Raw genomic sequence first — 20,125 nt, forward strand, 5'->3', positions numbered from 1 at the left:
GGCTTTCATGCAGTATCCTTGGAAGCCAGAAGAGGGCATCAGATCCCCTGGAGCTGTTGTTAAGGTTCCTTAAACTGCTCAATGAGCAGGCTGAGATCAGAACTCAGGTCCTCCCAGAGAGCAACAAGTGCTCTTAACTACCGAGTCATCTCTCCAGCCCAGATTTTAGCTTTTAAACTACTTTCTCACTGAGTTCCTCATGTGCTCTCAGACTCTTGACAGAAATGGAAAATTAAGCCAGGGCTTGGTAGCTCAGACCTGGTATCCCAGCACTTGGGACATGGATGCAGAAGGTCCTCCTCAGCTACATAATGAGTTAGAGGCCAGCCTGGACTTTTTGAAATCCTGTCAGGGAAGAAAAAAAACAAACAAAACCCACCAGCCCAACCAATTTCCTCTCTTCCTTATGACAATTAGAGTGTTTCCATGGCAACAGAAATTGCAACCAAATTTTGGTTTAGGTAACAAAAGAATTTTATCATTATGACAAAAAAATCTGAGCAGGCCCAAGGTTGATTCATTGGGCTAATTTTCTTCATTTATCCACACTGCAAGAGAGCCTCTTCTCCCTTAGGAGTCTGTGGGAAAATCACATAGCTAAGGAGCATGGAGTAGACATTCTGATAAGCTAATGAAACTTTGAGTAAGGTGGCAATGGCCTGCAACCCTTGCACTTGGGAAACTGAGGCAGGAAGAATTTGAGGCCAGATTGGGATACATCTGAGAGATTTAAAAAAAAGGGGGGGGGGGCTGGAGAGATGGCTCAGAGGTTAAAAGCACTGGCTGCTCTTCTAGAGGTCCTGAGTTCTATTCCCAACAACCACATGGTGGCTCACAACCACCTGTAATGAGATCTGGTGCCCTCTTCTGGCCTGCAGATATACCTGCAGACAGAACACTGTATACATAATAAATAAATAATTCTTTAAAAAAAAAAAAGAGTTGAAGTTGTAGTTTAGTTGGTAGAATGCCTACCATGCACTAAGCCCTGGGTTCCACCCCCAGTGACATATTAACTGGATAATGTGCTAATCATCAAAATAAAACTTGGACCAATGTGGTAACTCATCAGGTCAAGGCACTTGCCACTAATCTGTGTTCAAACGCTGGAGCCCACATGGCAGGAGAGAACCAACTCCTGGAAGCTGTCCTCCAACCTCCACACACACACCATGGCATACATGTGCGCATGTGCACATAAGCACACAAAGAAATATAACTCCCAGCACTCGGGTACAAACAAGAGGATCAGAAGTTGAAGCTTATCCTTGGCTACATAGTGGGTTTGAGGCCAGCCTGAGCTATGCAAGACCCTGTTTCAAAAATGAAAGTGGGCTGGGCATTGGTGGCGAATGCCTTTAATCCCAGCACTCGGAAGGCAGAGCCAGGCGGATCTCCGTGAGTTCGAGGCCAGCCTGGTCTACAGAGTGAGTTCTAGGACAGCCAGGCTTACGCAGAGAAACCCTGTCTCAAGAAAAAAAAAATGAGTGGGAGAGAGAAAGAAAGAAGGAAAGAAAGGGGCAACACATACGTAATCATTTTTATGTGCCGGAGCTCTCTTCTATTTTCTGCCAAGAATTTCCTTTAGGAATGTACTTTCCCATTTGGTCTTGTTTATACAGTTTGGGAAATCCAAGGTCAGCAGCCTGGAGTGAGGGCTGCTGGGAGGGTAGGAAGGGATAAAGGAGGCGTTCTGGGAAGGACAGTTTGCTGGCAACAGTCACCCTCCACACCACTCCAGGAATGACTTCCAGCCAGCTCACAGGGAGGCTGTGCAGAAGGGCCAGGGAGCCTCTGCAGATGGGCTGGGTGGGTCTCTTCTCAGAGAACAGAGGCTGTTATGCCCTGGAACTCCCCCAAGAATCAGATAAACAAGTCATATGACATCAAGCCCTGAAATTAGGCACTGAGTTGTATTGCTTTCTGACAACTCCCCCCAAAGAAAAAATTTTAAATGGTTTATTTTTATTTTACATACATTGGTGTTTTGCCTGCATGCATGTCTGTGTGAGGATCTTGGACCAGCTGCAACTGGAATTGCAGACAGTTGTGAGCTGCCATGTGGGTGCTTAGAAATGAACCCAGGAGCTCTGGAAGAGCAGCCAGTGCTCTTAACTGCTGAGCCATCTCTCCAGCCTCATATTTTTTCAGTTTTTTAAAGGAAAGAATCTGAGTGCCCATTCAATGGTATTTACTAATTTTATTTTTTCTTATGTGTCTCTGTGTGTTTATGCACCTGGGTATGGGTACCTGCAGAGGCCAGAAGAGTGTCAGGTCTCTGAGAGCTGAAGTTACAGGTGGTTGTAAGCCACATAACATGGGAGCTAGGAACTGAACTCAGGTCCTCTGGAAAAGCAGAAAGTGCTCTTAACTGTTGAGCCATATTTCCAGTCTTTATTTTATTTTGAGGCAGGGTCTCACATATCCCAGACTGTCCTAGAGCTCCCTTAGCATTCCAGAATGACTTTGAACTTGGAGTTCCCATCTCTACTACAGGCATATACCATCACACTTGATTCTAGCTCTTCAGTTCTGACATTTGTTTGGAACTGAATTCAGTTGAACTCTTTTAGTTGGCTAAAAACTTTCAGGCACAGAGAAATACTAGTCCCAAGGCGATATAGAATTAAAATAGCAAGAGCAGAGGTCGGCCAGACTTTCCTGACCAGAACCAGAGAGTAAACGTCTCTAGGTTTGGCAAGCCTTTTGGTTTCTGTCATTGTAGAAAGGAAAGCAACCACAGACAAGACCGAAATGAGCGTGTGTGGCCAGACTTGGCTCCCCAGCCATCATTGACCACCCTGCAAAAGGAAGACTTAATTCCTAGCCTCACTGTGATCTCTCCGAGCCAGCTCCATCCGAGTTTTAGAGAGGAGAATCTGCTTCGTCTTGAGTCACATTGCAATGATGCAGTTGTGAAGATCAAAAAAAGAGCTGAGTCTTGACAGCATCAATATTGCTAATCTTAACTCAAAAGGGCAGGTTACATAATAAGTCATTAGAAAATAAATGTGTTGAGTCAAGTGGGGTGTTGTTACATGCCTGGCATCCCAGCACTTGAGGCAGGATTAGCAGTTCAGAGCAGTCCTCAGCTACCTAGAAAATTAAACACCAGCCTAGGATACATGAGAGCATCCCTTTAAGAAAGAAGACCAGGGGCAAGTAAGGAAGAAAGAAAAAAGAGATGGGTTAGTATTACATGTAAGAAGTCATGTCAATCACATTATTCAAAACCACAGGTACTTTTTTTCACCTGTAAAATTAGAGAATTCAATCTCTTGATTTTTTTTCTCCATCTAAGGAAATGTCTTGGGACTGGAGAGATGGCTCAGTCAGCAGTTAAGAGCACTGAGTGCTTTTCCAGAGGGCCCAGGTTCAATTCCCAGGATGCACCTGGGGGCTTACAACCATCGGCCCTCTTCTGGCTCTGTGTGCACCAGCCAATCATGTGGTACACAGACATAGATGCAGGCATACACCCATACACATAAAAATCACTAACAACTTTATACCCAGCTCATTTTAAAACACAGGCTCATTGTAGTGTACTTTTTTGGAAACAAAACTTTCTCCTTTTTTGCTATTTAAAAAAAAATCAAGATCTGTTTGTGTGAATGTCTGGCCTCTGTGTGTGTGTGTGTGTGTGTGTGTGTGTGTGTGTGTGTGTGTATGTATGTATATGCACCAAATGCCACCTAGTACCCTAGTACCTACTTAGTTGAGAGGAGAGCATTGGATCCCCGGAACTGGACTTACAGAGAGTTGTGAGACACCATGTAAGTGCTGACAACAGCCCGGGTCCTCTGCAAGAGGCCATAGCTCCAGCCCCACTGTCTCTCTTTAAAAATAATTTTTTCATCTGTTTCTTTTTCCACATTCTGTATTATAGTCAGAGGACAACATGCAGGATTCAGTTCTCTCCTCCCACCATGGGGGGTTCCTAGGATAGAACTCAAGTGGCCAGGCTTGACAGCAACACACTGAGTGATCTCACTGGGCCCAAGGTAGACAAAGCTTTCAATACATTCTGATCTATTTCCTTGCCAGCCAAACACCATTTTCAGATCCTGCAGTCATCCCGTGTTTAGCCAACAGAGGGCGCTCTAGGCTTTCCATAGCAAAGCCAGACCATGAGGTCATTTCTACACTGTAACAAAAAACGAACCAACAGTTAGATCTTTAGTAAGCCCTGCAAAGGATGAGCCCCATTTATTTCCCTAACAAGATAGGCATGGTAGTGAACTCCTGAGACCTAGCACTTGGAGGCGGAGGTTAGAGGATGAAGGGATCAAAGGCATCCTTGGTTACAAAGAGAGTTGGAAGCCAGAGTGGGCTACCTGAGACTACCTCAGAAAACCAAAAATAAAAAAATTAAACATGGAGTTGGGGATTTAGCTCAGTGGTAGAGCACTTGCCTAGTAAGCACAAGGCCCTGGGTTCGATCCTCTGCTTAAAAAAAAACCAAAAAATTAAACATAAGCCTAATCTCTCTCTCTCTCTCTCTCTCTCTCTCTCTCTCTCTCACACACACACACACACACACACACACACACACACACACACACAGCTCAAAATCATGAACTACTTTGCTATGATTTAAACCTTATGGAGAAGAAGAATAATTAAATCATTTAGACCTTAAGGAGAAAAAGAAATAAAAATAAGTCCTAAAGGAATAAAATTTACCTCTTTTGCCCAATTCCACGTGAGGCAGTGTTCTCTATGCAAAGACACAAAGGCCTAGAAGGTTACAGTGAACAGGGACAGTGTAACAGAAGCAACTCAGCCCCTAGAACAGCCCAGAAGGCCAGAAGTTTGAGTTCTTTAGAAATACAGAGTTTTGAAGCCAGACTTGGTGACATGTTTGTAATCCCAAAACTCAGGAAACTGAGGCAAGAGGATTTTAAATTTGAGATTAGCCTGGGCTACATAGTGAATCCTGTTTCAAAAAACAAGCATTACTCTTACAGAGAACCAGTTTGGCTCCCATTGTGTGTTTCAGGGATGGGGCGGGGAGCTCACAACCAGCTGTAACTCTAGCTTGAAGGGATCGGAGGCCCTCTTCTGGCCGCCACAGGCACTGCACTCATCTGTGTATACACACACCACAAAAGACACACACAATTACAAATTAAAATCTATAGGGTTGAGGAGATGGCTCAGAGGTTAAGAATGTTGGCTGTTCTTTCAGAGGACCTGGGTTCAATTCCCAGTACTTACATGGTGGCTCACAACTGTCTGGAACTTCAGTCCAAGTGGATCCGACACCCTCTCCTGGCCATTATGGGTACCAGGTATACAAGTGTTGCATAGACATACATGCAGGCAAAAATTAAAATTTAAAATATAAATACATGAAACCAGGTGGTGGTGGCGCACACCTTTAGTCCCAGCACTGGAGAGGCAGAGGCAGGCGGATCTCTGCAAGTTCAAGGCCAGCCTGATCTACAGAGTGAGTTCCAGGACAGCAAGGACTACACAGAGAAACCCTGTCTTGAAAAAAACAAAATAAATAAGTCTTGAACAACAAAAAGACCAAAGTGACAAGAAAAACTTAAGCAAAAAGGAATGTCTTGCCTAGCCCATCACCTACCAACCAGTTTTTGGTAGCTAGCATTGTAAGCTTTGTGACTGCTTGAACTAAGGGTTTACACATGTTTTTCTTGATTTCCAGCACTATCTTAAAGTCTAAGGACAGTAATCTACCTAAAGTTCTTAGCACACAATCCTGTCTGTGAAATGACTAAGTCTGGGGTGGTATTTAAAACGTTCCCCTAAGTACTAACGATGAGTAAAGACAAACATCTCATGTAAAGATGGTCATTGGAAGGTAATAAGTGATAATTAAGACCCAGGCTCTGGGGCCAGGCTGCCTGCACTTGGGCTCCACCCCCAACACTTACTCAATGGGCAACGTTGGGCAATATACTTTATTTCCCTGAACTCATTCATTATCTTGACAAATGTAGGTCTTAGTACGGTACCCACCCACTATCTATCATTCAGGCTCCAGCTCCAGGCAAAGTGGTTTGCACAGGGCCTTGACCTTAAAGGAGCTCTGGGTAACCCTCCTCAGGTTAAGGGATTACTGTATCTCCCCCCACCCCACACTTTTTGTCTTTATTTTTAAAAACAAATTTTAGATTTTATGTGTGTGAGTGTTTTGCCCGTGAATTTGCCCACCTTATGTGCTGTGCCGGAAGAGGCCAGAAAAGGGTGACAGACAGCTGGGAGCCACCTCACGGGTCCTGGGAACTGAATTTGGGTTCTGTGCAAGAGCAAGAACAACAAGTATGCTTAACCACGGAGCCATTTCTCCGGTCCTTTTTTTGAGAAAGGTCTCATGTAGCTCAGGCTGGCCCTGAATTCCCGATACTCCCAAGTGATGGAATTACAGGCATGTATTACCATGCCCACTTACTGTTTTTAACTTCCTAGCCCCGGTTTGCCTGACCGCTATATTTATCTCGGGTTAGTCCCATAAATTGTAATCCTCCTGCCTCAGCTTCCCAGTTTCTTCATGTTTGGCTCTATCCAGCTATCTGTTCTTCAACTTTACTCTGGTCAGTTATTCTATAGGGCTTCATTTGATTCTGTGAAACCCTAACGTTTCACAAATATAGACATGGTTATAAAATGATTAAGGACACTTGGTAGGATAAGGCAGAAGAATAGCCGCAAGTCTGAAGGCCGCCTAGGATATTTAGTGAAGTCCAGGTCAGCCTGGGCTATACAGAGTAAGAAAGATCCTGTCTGAAAAATAAATAAGTAGATGAATAAAATAAAATGCTGAGAGGAATCTCTTATGTTATACAGAAGAGAAAGGTCTTTCTTCATAGCGCTCGAGAAATATATGCTTAGATCAGGGCAAGGCATAGTGGCTCACACCTATAATCCTGGCAGAAAAGTTGCTACAATGTTTGGGCCAGCCTGGACTACATAGTTAGACTGGCCTGGCCTATAGAATGAGATCCTGTCTCAAAAAAAGAAAAAGAAAAAGAAAAAAAAAAGAAAGAGAAAAAGAAAAAAGAGACATGAGATTGTGGCCCACACCTTTAATCCCAGTACTCAGGAGGCAGAGTCAGGCAAATCTCTGAGTCTGAGGTTAGCCTGGTCTACAGACTGAGTTCCAGGACAGCCAGGGCTACATAGAAAAACCCTGTCTGGAGTGGGGGAGGGAGTGGAGAGGAAGAAAAAAGAAAAAGGAAAAAGAAATATACTTAGGCCAGAAAAAAAGATGTTATGCAGAACGGGTGCAGTGGGGGTGTCAGTGGGGTAAAGAGGCCACATCATAGATTTTTGGTCAGCTGTGAGTGGGAACTATACTTCAGGCACCTAATCGAAGTATTAATATGTCATCAGGGGTGTGGAAGGTCTTGGACATGGGTTTAAGAGGAACACTGGTGCTCTCTTCCACAGCACATATACTAAAATTGGAACGATACAGAGAAGATTAGCATGGCCCCTGAGCAAGGATGACACGCAAATTCGTGAAGCGTTCCATATTTTAATTAAAAAAAAAAAAAAGAGGAACACTAAGAAGGACTATTGAGGTTAAGGAGTTTACCAGAAGAATTATTAATGCTGTAGACAGACAGACAGACAAAACATGTCACAGCTCTCAAGAAAATTGGCCCTAGCCACCACAGACAGACAGCATGATGGGCTAGCTGAAGGGAGACATCAGGGTCTACATGGCAGAAGCAGGGGTCTCTCCCACTTTTCTGAGGATGGGAACCCAACCCTGCAGCCAGGCTCTCCCATTCCCAGGCAGAAGGCAGAAAGTAGGAAGGAGGATGGCCGCCAAGCCCCCCTTTAGTGTTAGCTAACATCTCCAGGTCAGAAATCCAGTTACATGGAAGCCTGTTAGCCAGGGACTCAACAGATGTCACAGTAAGGAGCCTGTTGGGATGGAAGGGGAAAATTGCTGGAATACTGTGGTCTGAGCAGCAACCGGATTCTAACATTACCTTCTTCTAGGATGCACCTTTGAAGGTTATACCCACGCCTGGCTCTGGCCACTATGCTTCCTGGTCAACCACACTTAACATCCGCTCTCCATGTCTTCCCTCCATGATGGACTATAAGGCAAAAAAAAACAAAACAAAAAAACAAAACAAAACAAAAAAAACACCAAAAAAAAAAAAAAAAACACCAAAACCTTTCTTCCTGTGAAGTTGGTCACAGCAATGAAAAAGTAACCACCACAGGTGACTAGTTTTAGTACAAGAGCTAGGAGAATCTTCCTGAGGACATAGGACATGCAGAGACCTCAGGATAAGGAGGCGGCTACCAGCCCAGGAGCAGAGGGGAGACATTCCAGGAGAGCGCCAGCATGTACAGAGTGTAGGGTGGGACGGAGCAGAGGGCTGGTCTGGACCACAGCAGAGTGTGTGCTCTGTCAGAGTTTTAAGTGGAAAGGATCGGCACAGGAGTGGGACTGGAAATACTGCTTCAAATGATCTGCTGTAATGATGTCATGATGACAGATGGTGAATTCTTTGATTAGGGTTGGGACAGAGGGGCTGGAGGCAAGTGGATACATTCAATACAGACCTGAAGGTAGGGTCAGAGGTCTTGTACTCTCGTGCATGCATGGGTGGAAAGAGAAGCAGGCGAGAACAAGGATGACCTTTCAGTTTCCGGCTGAGTGACTGGGCAGAAAGTGCGGTCACTGGTGACGCAGGTATGACTGAACCAGGAGCAGGTGTGAAGATGGAATAACACATAAACCATCTTACTCTGTGCCAGCAGGTGAAACATAATCAATAAAAGTGATTCTTATTATTATGCACATTATTCTGTGTTCCACAATAATGGCTTCTTGGAAACAGTAAGTTTTTTGACTTTAAACATAGCACGCCAGCATCAAACAGAACAGGATTCATAGAAGAATGGCAATAGGTCTTTGAAAGAAGTTACAGAAAACTTCACTAGGAAAGTGGTACACACTTAATCCCAGCACTCTGGAGGCAGAGGCAGGCAGATCTCTCTGAGATCAATGCCAGCCTCATCTACTGAGTGAGTTCCAGACCAACCAGGGTCACAAAGAGACCCTGTCTCAAAACAAATAAACAATGATCATTAAGAAATGATCATGCCAAGGGCTAGGGGGATTGATGGGTTATCAGGTGGATTAGGCCTGGGGGGAATTGATGGGTTATCAGGTGGATTAGGCCTGGGGGGAATTGATGGGTTATCAGGTGGATTAGGCCTGGGGGGGGGGGGAAATAGATGGCTTATCAGGTGGATTAGGCCTGGGGGGGGGGATTGATGGGTTATCAGGTGGATTAGGCCTGGGGGGGGGGATAGATGGCTTATCAGGTGGATGGGGGGGGGGATAGATGGCTTATCAGGTAGACTAGGGCTGGGGGGGGGGAATAGATGGCTTATCAGGTGGATTAGGCCTGGGGGGGGGATAGATGGCTTATCAGGTGGGTTAGGCCTGGGGGGGGGGGATAGATGGCTTATCAGGTAGATTAGGGCTGGGGGGGGGGGATAGATGGCTTATCAGGTAGATTAGGCTGTGGAAGCATGAGGATATGAGCTCAGATTCCTAACACCCATGTAAAAGCCAGGCTTGATAGTGGTGCAAGCCTCTATAACCCCAGAGCTGGTGAAGGAAAGACAGGCAGGTTTCCAGGGCTTGCTGGCTAGTCTAGCAGCCTAGCCAAAAACACAAGTTCTAGGTTCACCGAGAGACCAACCTTGTCTCAAAAAATACAGTGAAGGGTGAGGAGGATACCTGATATCAACCTCTGGCCACACACACACACACATGCATGACTAAGTATGTGTACATACCCCCCCATATCCCCAAATATATACATACACACAAAAAGTGGGGGGAGGGAGAGAGACGGTACAGAGAGGGAAGTTGTAGCACAGCCCACAGGAAGCTGGGTTAGCGCCATCTGAGGAGGTGTGTGCCTCTGAACGACAGTACTGAAAACATAACCACTCAATGCTTCACATTTAAGCTTTTATTTTGAAAAATAAAATACAAAAGTCATTAAGTTGTAAATGTATACAGTAATTTCCCAACGTCTCTGAAACAATACAATGAATTATTTAAATAATTAAGGTATTTACTATTATCCACATCAATACATTTAAACAGGTACAAGTCTTCTACAAAATACCAGAACGTGTACAGACAACCTATTCCAAATGAGAGTGCCAGTTTTGTTAACAGAATGCCATCTTTAAACCCTTCTTCTCTTGAAATGAAAGACTGGAATCTGGTAAGAAAAGACAAGACCAAGAAGAGCTGTAACAGAACTGTGCCCCTGTTGGGCTCCTTATCTTGAGGGCCGTGCATGCCACTGGGCTCAAGAGCCATCACTCAGGGAGGCTGGCAGGTGAACAGGACACCCCACTTCTCCCAGCAGGAGACAGCGGTTCCAGAGGTTTCCCTTCAGTAGAAAAGGCATCAGTCTCCCTAGGGCAAACACACAGCATGTGGTCACAGGCACAGATCAAAGCAGCCCTTCCTGCACCATCTCCCCACCTGCTTTCTTGTTTGAGCTAGGGGGCGGGTGGGTTCCAGCAGTTCAGGGTCTGAGGGACGGCAGGAGGGGCACACCGTCCCACCTGAGATGTTTCCAGTACCTGCAAATAACTTCCAGGTACAAAGCAAAAGAGCACAGGGGCTGCCACAGACCCTTTCTAATGATGGCAACAGTTGCCTGCACCTGAAGCTACCACTAATGTCCAAAGTCTATCTGGACACACTGCTGTCTCTGCCAGCCCAAGTGGAGAATCCCACCCAGCAGCACCCGGAGACCTCACCTCACTGTGGGAAGTTCCAGACCAGCTACTCCACTTGCTCAGTCTGTGGAAAGAACCCATAGATATGTTAAAATCCTTGCAGTCAAGAGGTTAGCAGTAGAGGTGATGACGGCTCTCACCAACACACCATGTATGCCCCAAAGGATTGTCACGGCTAACATTATATTTAAAGTTTGAACTTACTATGCTTGAGAGACCAAGGGAAAAAAAAAGCCTCTAGCATGTAAGGCCCTGGCTTTTATAGGCTGTACTCTAGCAGCCCACTTCCCCTTTTCCCAAGACATTGAAGACTAGTCTTAAAATGGACTGATCTTGTCAAATCTGCTGTTCTAGTGAGACACTAGGCCTTAGACTGACTGCTCTTTCTGCTTTTGTGGCCGAGCTTGCTTACTCTGCTCACAAAGATGACCTGACAACTGCAAGACACATATGTCAAAGGAAGACCCTGCCTACACAGACAGAACACACGTACTCTTATGGCTTTGTCCCTATAAGCCCTGGACTGATGTGGCTAGGGGCTGCATCTTAGGGGCGCTCTCAGGTACAGTCCTGGCCCCACGTTGGGGGCCAGCACCTAGATAAAAAGCCTCTCCTTATTATTAAAATATATTCATGATCATGGCAAATGACCCTCTGAGTGACCCCAGACCCATAACAGGGTTTGCTCAGACTTTTAGATACATTCAGCCTGTACTTTTCTAAAGAAAGAAACTGGACGGGCCTTTCCCACACTCCAGGGAGACTAAATCCTTGGCATCTCCTGAGTAACAGGGATGCCTTTGTTCCTCACAAGCCCCATGAGTCATACCTAAGTCTATCTTAGGACATAAGATGACAGGGTGGGCTAATTATCAGAAAGATCAACACCGTGGCTGGATGTTTGAATCTTCGAGTCAGCCTCAAGTCAAATGCTGGGAGCTACAGTCCAGGAGCCTGTGGTTAGTGCACACATGACCAAGCAGAAAGAGTGTGGGCTCTGACTCCACAGGGACACGGTTGTCTACAGGGCCCTCCCAGGCCTGGCCTGTGTACCTCTTCCTTAGTTCTGACTGACCTTGAACTATGTGGAACAGACTGAACTTGCAGCAATCCTCCTGCCTCTGCCTCCCGACTCTTGGGTTAAAAGCACGTGCTGCCATGCCTACCCAGTTTCTATTTGTTTTTTCTTTCTTGTGACAGAGTTTCATGTACTCCCTTCATGTAGCTGAAGATGACCTGGATCTTGATTCTTCTGCCTCCAGTTCACAGGGACTGAGACTAAAAGCATGTGCCCACACTTGGACCATTTCTTTCTTAAACCATAATCTTTCTTTTAAATTTTTATTTGTTTAATGTGTTTGGGTATCTTGCCTACATGTATGTCTACACACCATGTGCATGTCTGGTACCTGAAGAAACCAGAAGAGGACATCAGATTCCTCGGACAAGTGGCTGGAAGCCACCATGTGGGTGGCTGGGAATTGAACCTTGGTCCTCTGGAAGAGCAGCCATTATGCAGCGAGAGATTCCTTTGTTGCTGCTATTCTTAACTGCTGATCCATTGCTATAGCATGCTTTTTCAGAATTTCTATTTTTCAACGTAGGTGTGTGTGCATGTGTCTGTCTGGGTAAGAGTGCATACATGTGAGTGTGATGCCCCAAGAGGCCAGAAGAGAGTGTCAGATCCCCTGGAGCTGAAGTTCTAGCCAGCTGTAAGTCAGCTGACATGCGTGCTGGCAATGGAACAAAGGCCCTCTGCAAGAGCAGCCAGTGATCCTAATCACTGAGTCATCTGCCCCCGAACCACAATCCTCACTTTCTAAATGTGTCTGTATGGAAGATTAAATAAAGTCACCACAGTGAGTAATGTCAAATGCTTATTAAAGCATTGAAAAACTTTTTCTTATTGTCTTAGGAGAATTCTCTATATTCTACAAATCAGTGATGTGTTTAAAAAATACTGTCCTACTGAGAGCTTATTTTCTACCATTTATTTATAGTTCTTAAAGATTTTATTCTTTGAGTTGGGTATTGTGGAGCACACCTTTAATCACAGCACATGGGAGGCAGAGGTAGTCATATCTCTGTGAGTTCGAGGCCAGCCTGATCTACATAGTGAGTTCTAAGACAGCCAGCATTACATAACAGAAAGTGCTGTGGATAGTGCTCTGTGTAAATAAAGTTCTGATTGGCCAGTGGCCAGGCAGGAAGTATAGGCGGGACAAGAGAGTAGAGAATTCTGGGAAGTAGAAGACTGGAGAGAGACGCCGCCAGCCGCTGCCATGAAAAGCAACATGTAAAGACACCGGTAAGCCACAAGCCATGTGGCAAAGTATAGACTAACAGAAATGGGTTAATTTAAGATAGAAGAAGCAGATAGCAAGAAGCCTGCCACGGCCATACAGTTACTAAACAATGTAAGTCTCTGTGTGCTTTCTTGGTTGGGTCTGAGAGACTGTGGGATTGGTGGGTGAGAGAGATTTGTCCTGACTGGGCCAGGCAGGAAAACTCTAACTACAAGAAAGACCTTGTCTCAAAAAACAAAAACAAATGTTATTATTGGGCTGGAAAGAAATCTCAGTGGTTAAGAGCATTTGTTGCTCTTTCAGAGAATTCAGGTTTGATTCACATGGTGTATCACAACCGTCTCTTAACTCTAGTTCCAGGGGATCTGACACCCTCTTCTGGTCTCCTCGGGTACTAGGAATGCATGTGGTACACAGATATGAATGCAGGCAAAACATGCATATTAAGGAAGAATAATAATTTAAAGTTTATTATTAGTACTACTATTTTGAGACAAGGTCTCACTATTTAGCACTGGCTGGCCTAGAACTCACTATATAGACCAGGCTGGCCTTGAACTCATAGAAATCCACCTGCCTCTGTCTCCCAAGTGCTGAGGTTTCAAGGTTGTATTACCATACCCACCTCTGGCATTCATTTTTAAAAATTGCTTATTTACGTCTTCATTTTTGTGCAGATGGGTATTTGTGTGAATGCTATGGGGAATGTGTGTACCACAGCACATAGTTCATCCCTTCCCCCTTTATGTGGGCTCCAGGAATCAAACTCAGGTTGTCAGGCTTGGTGACAATGCCTTTACCCACTGAGCCATCTCAGCAACTCTAGCATTATTCATTGTTTGTGTTTGTTTAAAATAGGGTTTGTCTGTGTAGCCCAGGCTAGCCTTGAACTTATTATCTCTTGCTTCCATCTTCCCAGTGTTGGGAAAACAGGCATGTGCCACTATATCCAGCTATGGTAAGTTTTATTAAGTAAATATTCTCAACTCTGGTGTATAATTTATCATTCTCCTCCCCATCCCCCAGACAGGGTTTCTCAAGTTATCCCTGTACCTCTGGCTGTCCTGGAACTCACTCTGTAGCCCAGGCTGGCCTCAAACTCAGAGATCTGCCTGCCTCTGCCTCCTGAGTGCTGGGATTAAAGGTGTGTGCCACCACTGCCCTGCAATTTATCATTCTTTAAATTCACGATCATGTCCTTATGACTAAAGACATCTTTCCTCTAAAGGATGGGACATTCTCTTGTATGATCTACCTTCTCCATCTGGAGATGACGTGGGTTATGTGCTGCAGCACAGGAATGCCTTTGGTTTTGGTCTTAAATCCCCTTTCTTCAAGTTTATCCTGCCTCTTGGATTGCTTTCTGGCTCCAATGTCCAAGGTTGTGAGCAATAGTTCATTCAGGAATTCACCCAGGGCTCCGGGATGTCAAGTATACTTTGGGCCCGGCCTTGCTCTCCCCTCTAGGTAAGCGTCAGGTCTTTGAGGAAGATCAAGAATTCCTTGAGAAGAACTTCCCTTTGCCTCCAACTCCTGAGGACGTATCCTAATTTCTCACTCAGAACAGACCCCTAGCAAACAACTGTTGAATGCATGAAAAGAATGGGAGAGGGTTAAATCTATACTGCTAAGAGCATGCCTTGAATGTACTCTGAAATGCTCTGGTATCACGCATCATTGTGGAGGGCTGGTAACTGAGTGGTCAGGTCGGCCACAGCCTTCATGCCTGGTGGGAGAGACCGTGTTACTGCGCTCCAAGACAGCCTGCTTACTCCAGGCTTGCTGCCGAGACACAGCTCAGACACAGAAGGTGCACTTCCCCTGCGATCGTAACCGAAACGTCGTTGGAAACTGTATGGGTAGTATGGACAGCAGCAGCTCCTTAGACACAGTACGTCTCAGCCCCATGCAGAACATCAAGGCTAATGCAGACAGGCAGTGACGTCACTTCTCCCAGCTGTTACACAGGTGACAGGGGACGACAGGATACTCTGTGCTACTTCAGGCACATCCACCACAACATTCTCTGTTTTTCTTCAACTCAGGACACAATAATGGAATGCAAGTGAATTGAAACACTAAGTTGTAATTAGAGATTGGCTTCCTTTCTGTTTTTGGGACAGGGTCTTCTTATGTAGGCCTGGCTGTTCTGGAACTTACTATGTAGACCAGGCTGGCCCTGAACACACAGAGATTTGCCTGCTTCTGTCTCCCAAGTGGGAGTAAAGGCATGTACCACCATGCCTGCCTAGTTCAAGGTTGGTTTCTTGGTTTCTTTGATGGAGTCAAGGGCTCTCTGACTAGCCCTGGCTGTCTTGGAACTCACTATGTAGACCAGGACGGCCTCAAACTCACAGAGATCCTGCTTCTGCCCCAAGTGGGATAAAAGGCATGTATCACCATGCCCCGTGGTTTCAATTATTTTTTAAAAGCATAAGAATTACAAGCTTTGAACTGTCACCATTTGCTGACAGCCAATTGCTGTGTGTAAGGTCTTTTGGTCTCCAATGTGAGAACAATTAAAACACCACAATGTGAACAGAATAAAAACACCAAAGGTGGCTGCATATTCTTAATGCAAAGTAGATGCTCCAGAGGCTGGGCAGCTGCTCAGACATTCTCCTTATTTACATGTGAAATACTGTGTGGCTATGTATGCAATCAGATCTGTTATCAACAAAGCACTTCCCTAGCTGTGGAAGTCCCTGAACTCTCTCAAGTCATGACCATTAGCTACCACCAGCACAGGCTACCATCCTTTTCTATTTCCCTTGTTTGTTTGTTTGCATGTTGAGAAGGGAGCAGGCCTGGAACTCCATGTGTAGCCTAGACTGGCCTTGGATCTGTCATGATCCTCTCATCTCAGCTGACAGCAGGTATAAGAGGTACAAACAGCACACCCGGCTTTTGTTTTCTTGCTTAAATTTCATTGTCTTTCCAAAAGCTTCCTTTATGGAAGAGCCAGCTCTGATATAAGAGAGGAGGAAGGAGAAGCGGTGTACAGTACCTGGGGTTTTTCTTTCAGAAAGTCAGGTAGCTGAAATTCTCCTTTATAGACCTGGAAAGAACAGAGCAGGAGTGAGTTTAAGCAAACAGGAGCCTCCTGGTGCACATCTCAGCCATTGGGCTGCTGCTTCACTTCCGGGTAGTTTGGAGTGGGAGAGGAACCTGTCAGTCCAGGGGCAATGAGAGAAACAGAACTTAGGGAGACCCCTGCCCCCTGCAGCCTGCCCTCACGCTCCTCAACTGGCTGGCTAAGAAAAGGCAGGGTATGTTCAGGGAGGGAATCAAAATAAAAATATAAAAATGCCAGAACATCTGAAGTGCCATTCCTAGTAGCTGGGAAAAAGCAAGCCTGCAGTAAGCTCCCTCAGATTCACCTTGGTTTGGAGCAAGCTCCTCCTGGCTGCCCATCGATGTTCCAGTTCCAACCCTGGATTTGAGTCAACTTCAGGTTCCTCAATTTACTCAAGAATCCCATTAAGCTATATTAGCTGACCCTTAAAGTGACATCTACTTAAAGCTCATAGATCTTTTCTTTTGAGACAAGGTCATCCCAGACTGGCCTTACACGCATCATTTAGCCAAGAATTACCTTGAACTTCTAATTCCCCTGTCTCTACCATCCCAGTGCTGGGATTACAGGCCTACATCATTTTGCCTAGTTTGTACAGTCTTGGGGATCAAATCCAGGACTTCTGGCATGCTAGGGAAGTACATCCCGACTCCATGCATATATATTTGAATACTTGGTCCCCCAGCTGGCAGAACTGTTTAGGAAGGGTTAGTAGGTGCGGCTTTGTTGGAGAAGATCTGTCACTGGGGGGCAGGCTTTGAGATTTCAAAAGGCTCACACCATTCCCAATGTGCTCTCTCTCTGCTTCCTGTTTGTGGGTTGGGAAATGAACTCTGAGTTGCTGCTCTAGTGCCAACATGCCTGCTGCTTGCTGCTATGCCAACTTTCATGATGGACTCTAGCCCTCTGAAACCTTAAGCCCAGTTATTTGCTTTCTTTTTATGTATTGCTTTGGTCATGGTATTTTGTTACTGCAATTGAAAAGTAACTAATACGGTGTGTATATATATATACACACATATGAATTTGCACTAAACAAGCAGCTATAACTAGGACAATACAGTTTGACATGAGGGCATATAATATAACAAACCCTCACTTCCAGTACAGTATGACCAAAGCAGTCCAGAGGAACAACACACTCAGAATGGATAAGTAAATCAGGAACAGGGATGCATAATCCAAGCAGTTGGGAGGTGGAGGCAGGAGAATCTTAAGTTTAAAGCCAGCCTCAGCTACATAGTGAGTTAAAGGTCAGCACAGGCTACTTGACACCCTGACTCAAAATAACTCCAAATAGGCGGGATGTGATGATATGTGCTTTTAATCCCAGCGTTTGGGAAGCAGAGGCAGGCTGGCCAGAGATTCACAGTGACATCCTGTCTAAAAAAAGTGTGGCTCATTGGTACAGTAATTTCCTAGTATGCATGATATCCTAGCTTTAATCCTCAGGACCATGTTGTAGTAGTAGTAGTAGTAGTAGTAGTAGTAGTAGTAGTAGTAGTAATAATAATAATAATAATAATGTTATTAAACAGTCAATGACACTCTACAGTGAAAATAATATGAATTTCTATACTACTAATGGCACAGATGACTCTCGACACATAATCTGGACAGTGTGTTTGGGGGACAGATCCTAAGAAATATATTGTCTTGATATTGTAGTCATTATGAGGTGTGAGAATGTTGTGATCTTTTATTGATGTGTTGGGTAGACTTACTATATATATACTTAAGCAGAGCATTTTTTTCTTTTTCTTCTTTTTTTTGAGCTGAGGACCAAACCCAGGGCCTTACCGCTGATAGGAAAAACTAATCAAATTAACTCAGTGGCTTAATGTTAAACAGTGATTTCGTGCTGGCCTTGGTGGTACACATCTAGTATGCAGTACTTGAGAAGCAGAAGCAGGAGCAGAAGAATCTTGAGTTTAAGGCCAGCTTTGGCTATATACAGTGAGACCCTATTTCTTTCTCCAAAACAAACAGACAAATAAATACAACGCTACTAAAACACATACATACCCACTGTCTAAGTATAAAAATGTTTCAACACAGTTTGCAGTAGTTTTGTTTTTGTTCTTTTAAGAACTATTAATGTCATAAAAATGGTAAAGCAGTCTATTTTTAAAAAATAAGTTTGAGCTGGGCGGTGGTGGCGCACACCTTTAATCCCAGCACTCTGGAGGCAGAGGCAGGCAGATCTCTGTGAGTTCGAGGCCAGCCTGGGCTACAGAGTGAGTTCCAGGACAGGCTCCAAAGCTACACAGAGAAAACTGTCTCGGGGGGAAAAAAAGTTTGAGCCTGATGTGGTGACACACATCTTTAATTGCAATATCCAGGAAGCAGAGGCAGGTGGATCTCTAAGTTCGAGGCCAGCCTGATCTACAGAGTGAGTTCCAGGACAGCCAGAGCAATACAGAACAACCCTGTTTTGGAAAACCACACACGCACACACACACACACACACACACAAGTTTGACAGCTGCTGGGTTCAGAATTACTGTGATAAGAACTTATGGATCTGATGAGAGTCACCAGGCAGCTCCCCACCATACAAAGACATGTTCTAAATGATGGTTTAAAAAACAAACAGCTGCCAAGCAGCGGTGGCACCCACATTTAATTCCAGCCCTTAGGAGGCAGAGCCAGACCGATCTGATTTCGAGGCTAGCCTGGCGCAGGACAGCCAGGGCTACACAAATAAACCCTGTCTCAAAAAAACAAGGGCTGGAGAGATGGCTCAGAGGTTAAGAGCACTGCTTGCCCTTCCAAAGGTCCTGAGTTCAATTCCCAGCAACCACATGGTAGCTTACAACCATCTGTAATGAAATCTGGTGCCCTTTTCTGGTCTGCAGGGATATATGCACACTGAACACTGTATACATAATAAATAAATAAATCTTAAAAAAATTGTTTTTTTAAAAAAACCAAAAAACCAAAACAAACAAAAACCAATAATAATAACAACAATAATAATAATGATTTTAAAATTAGAATTAAAAACAAACAAGCAAACACAAACTAGGAGGAATTAAACCAAAAGGAATTCGATATTAGATTCTGTTGCAGGATATTTGACACTCCGAGACTGTTAAATAAAGTTTACTTTGAATCAGGGGGCAGAGCCAGCAACTAGCTGACTGGAATTAGCCATAGAGAAACCAGTTATTTGGATAGAGAAAGCGCACAGGAAGGAAAGAACCGGGACTTTTGGTTTGGGGAGGAGTGAAGAGACTAGTCTCTTGTTAGGTCTCTAGCCAAAAAGCAAGGTTGCTGGTTGCTTCTCGGCCTCTCTGATCCAGCAGTTTTCCTCCCTCACACCTGACTTATGAGTCTTTGTTGGTAAACAGAACAATAGAGACTTAGTTTAACCCTACACATTGCATCAGCAGCAGAGCCGGAGCCCTGAGACCGAAAGGCCCTCCAGGCCATGGCCCGAGTGGCCAGCAGAGTACTAACGGAAGGGCCATTGGGCCACAGATGATCATCAAAATATCAATTCATGTGTAGCTACTAAGCCAACAACAACAACAAAAAATCAAAATTCTTTAAAATTTTTTAAAATTTATTTGTTCTTGTGTGTGTGTGTGCTTGTGTGAATGTGTGTGTCTGTCTGTCTGTCTGTCTGTCTGTGTTTATGTCTGTGTATGCCATATAAGGAAATATGCTCAGAGGGGCCAAAAAAGGGTGTTGGATACCCTGGAGCTGGAGTTACAAGCAGTTGTGAGCCGCCTGGTGTGGGTACTGAGAACAGGACTCAGGTACTTTGCAAGAAGAACAATCAGGTGTGATAGCATGGGCACATGCCACTAATCCCAGCACTTGGGAGGTAGAGGTGGCCGAGCTTGGTCTACAAAGCAAGTTCCAGGACAGCCAGGACTACATAGAAACCTGTCTCAAAAAAACAAAAGCAGCAGCAGCAACAACAAAAGACTGTGATGTAAGAATAGAGGGGCTCAGTGGTTTAGCT

General features: G+C 44.8%; 1 protein-coding gene and 1 non-coding gene across 3 annotated transcripts in view; one reads left to right on the forward strand and one right to left on the reverse strand.

Moving 5' to 3' along the window:
• The first annotated feature begins 7,403 nt into the window (after window positions 1-7,403).
• On the forward strand, window positions 7,404-7,510 carry LOC118572830. The gene has a single exon (XR_004943530.1). It is a non-coding gene; the product is annotated as a U6 spliceosomal RNA (small nuclear RNA).
• Window positions 7,511-9,965: 2,455 nt separating this feature from the next.
• Window positions 9,966-20,125, reverse strand: part of Tpst1 (tyrosylprotein sulfotransferase 1) — a 63,896-nt gene continuing 53,736 nt past the window's right edge. For both annotated transcript variants that reach the window (XM_036172562.1, XM_036172563.1), the window contains exons 4-6: window positions 16,084-16,134; window positions 10,792-10,834; window positions 9,966-10,441 (exon numbers count right to left, since the gene is read on the reverse strand). In XM_036172562.1, the coding sequence (XP_036028455.1) occupies window positions 10,817-10,834; window positions 16,084-16,134 (69 nt within the window). In that variant the 3' untranslated portion in view covers window positions 9,966-10,441; window positions 10,792-10,816. The remainder of the gene's footprint in view (window positions 10,442-10,791; window positions 10,835-16,083; window positions 16,135-20,125) is intronic.

Source organism: Onychomys torridus, chromosome 22 (assembly GCF_903995425.1).
Source record: "Onychomys torridus chromosome 22, mOncTor1.1, whole genome shotgun sequence".
Taxonomy (NCBI): Eukaryota; Metazoa; Chordata; class Mammalia; order Rodentia; family Cricetidae; genus Onychomys; species Onychomys torridus.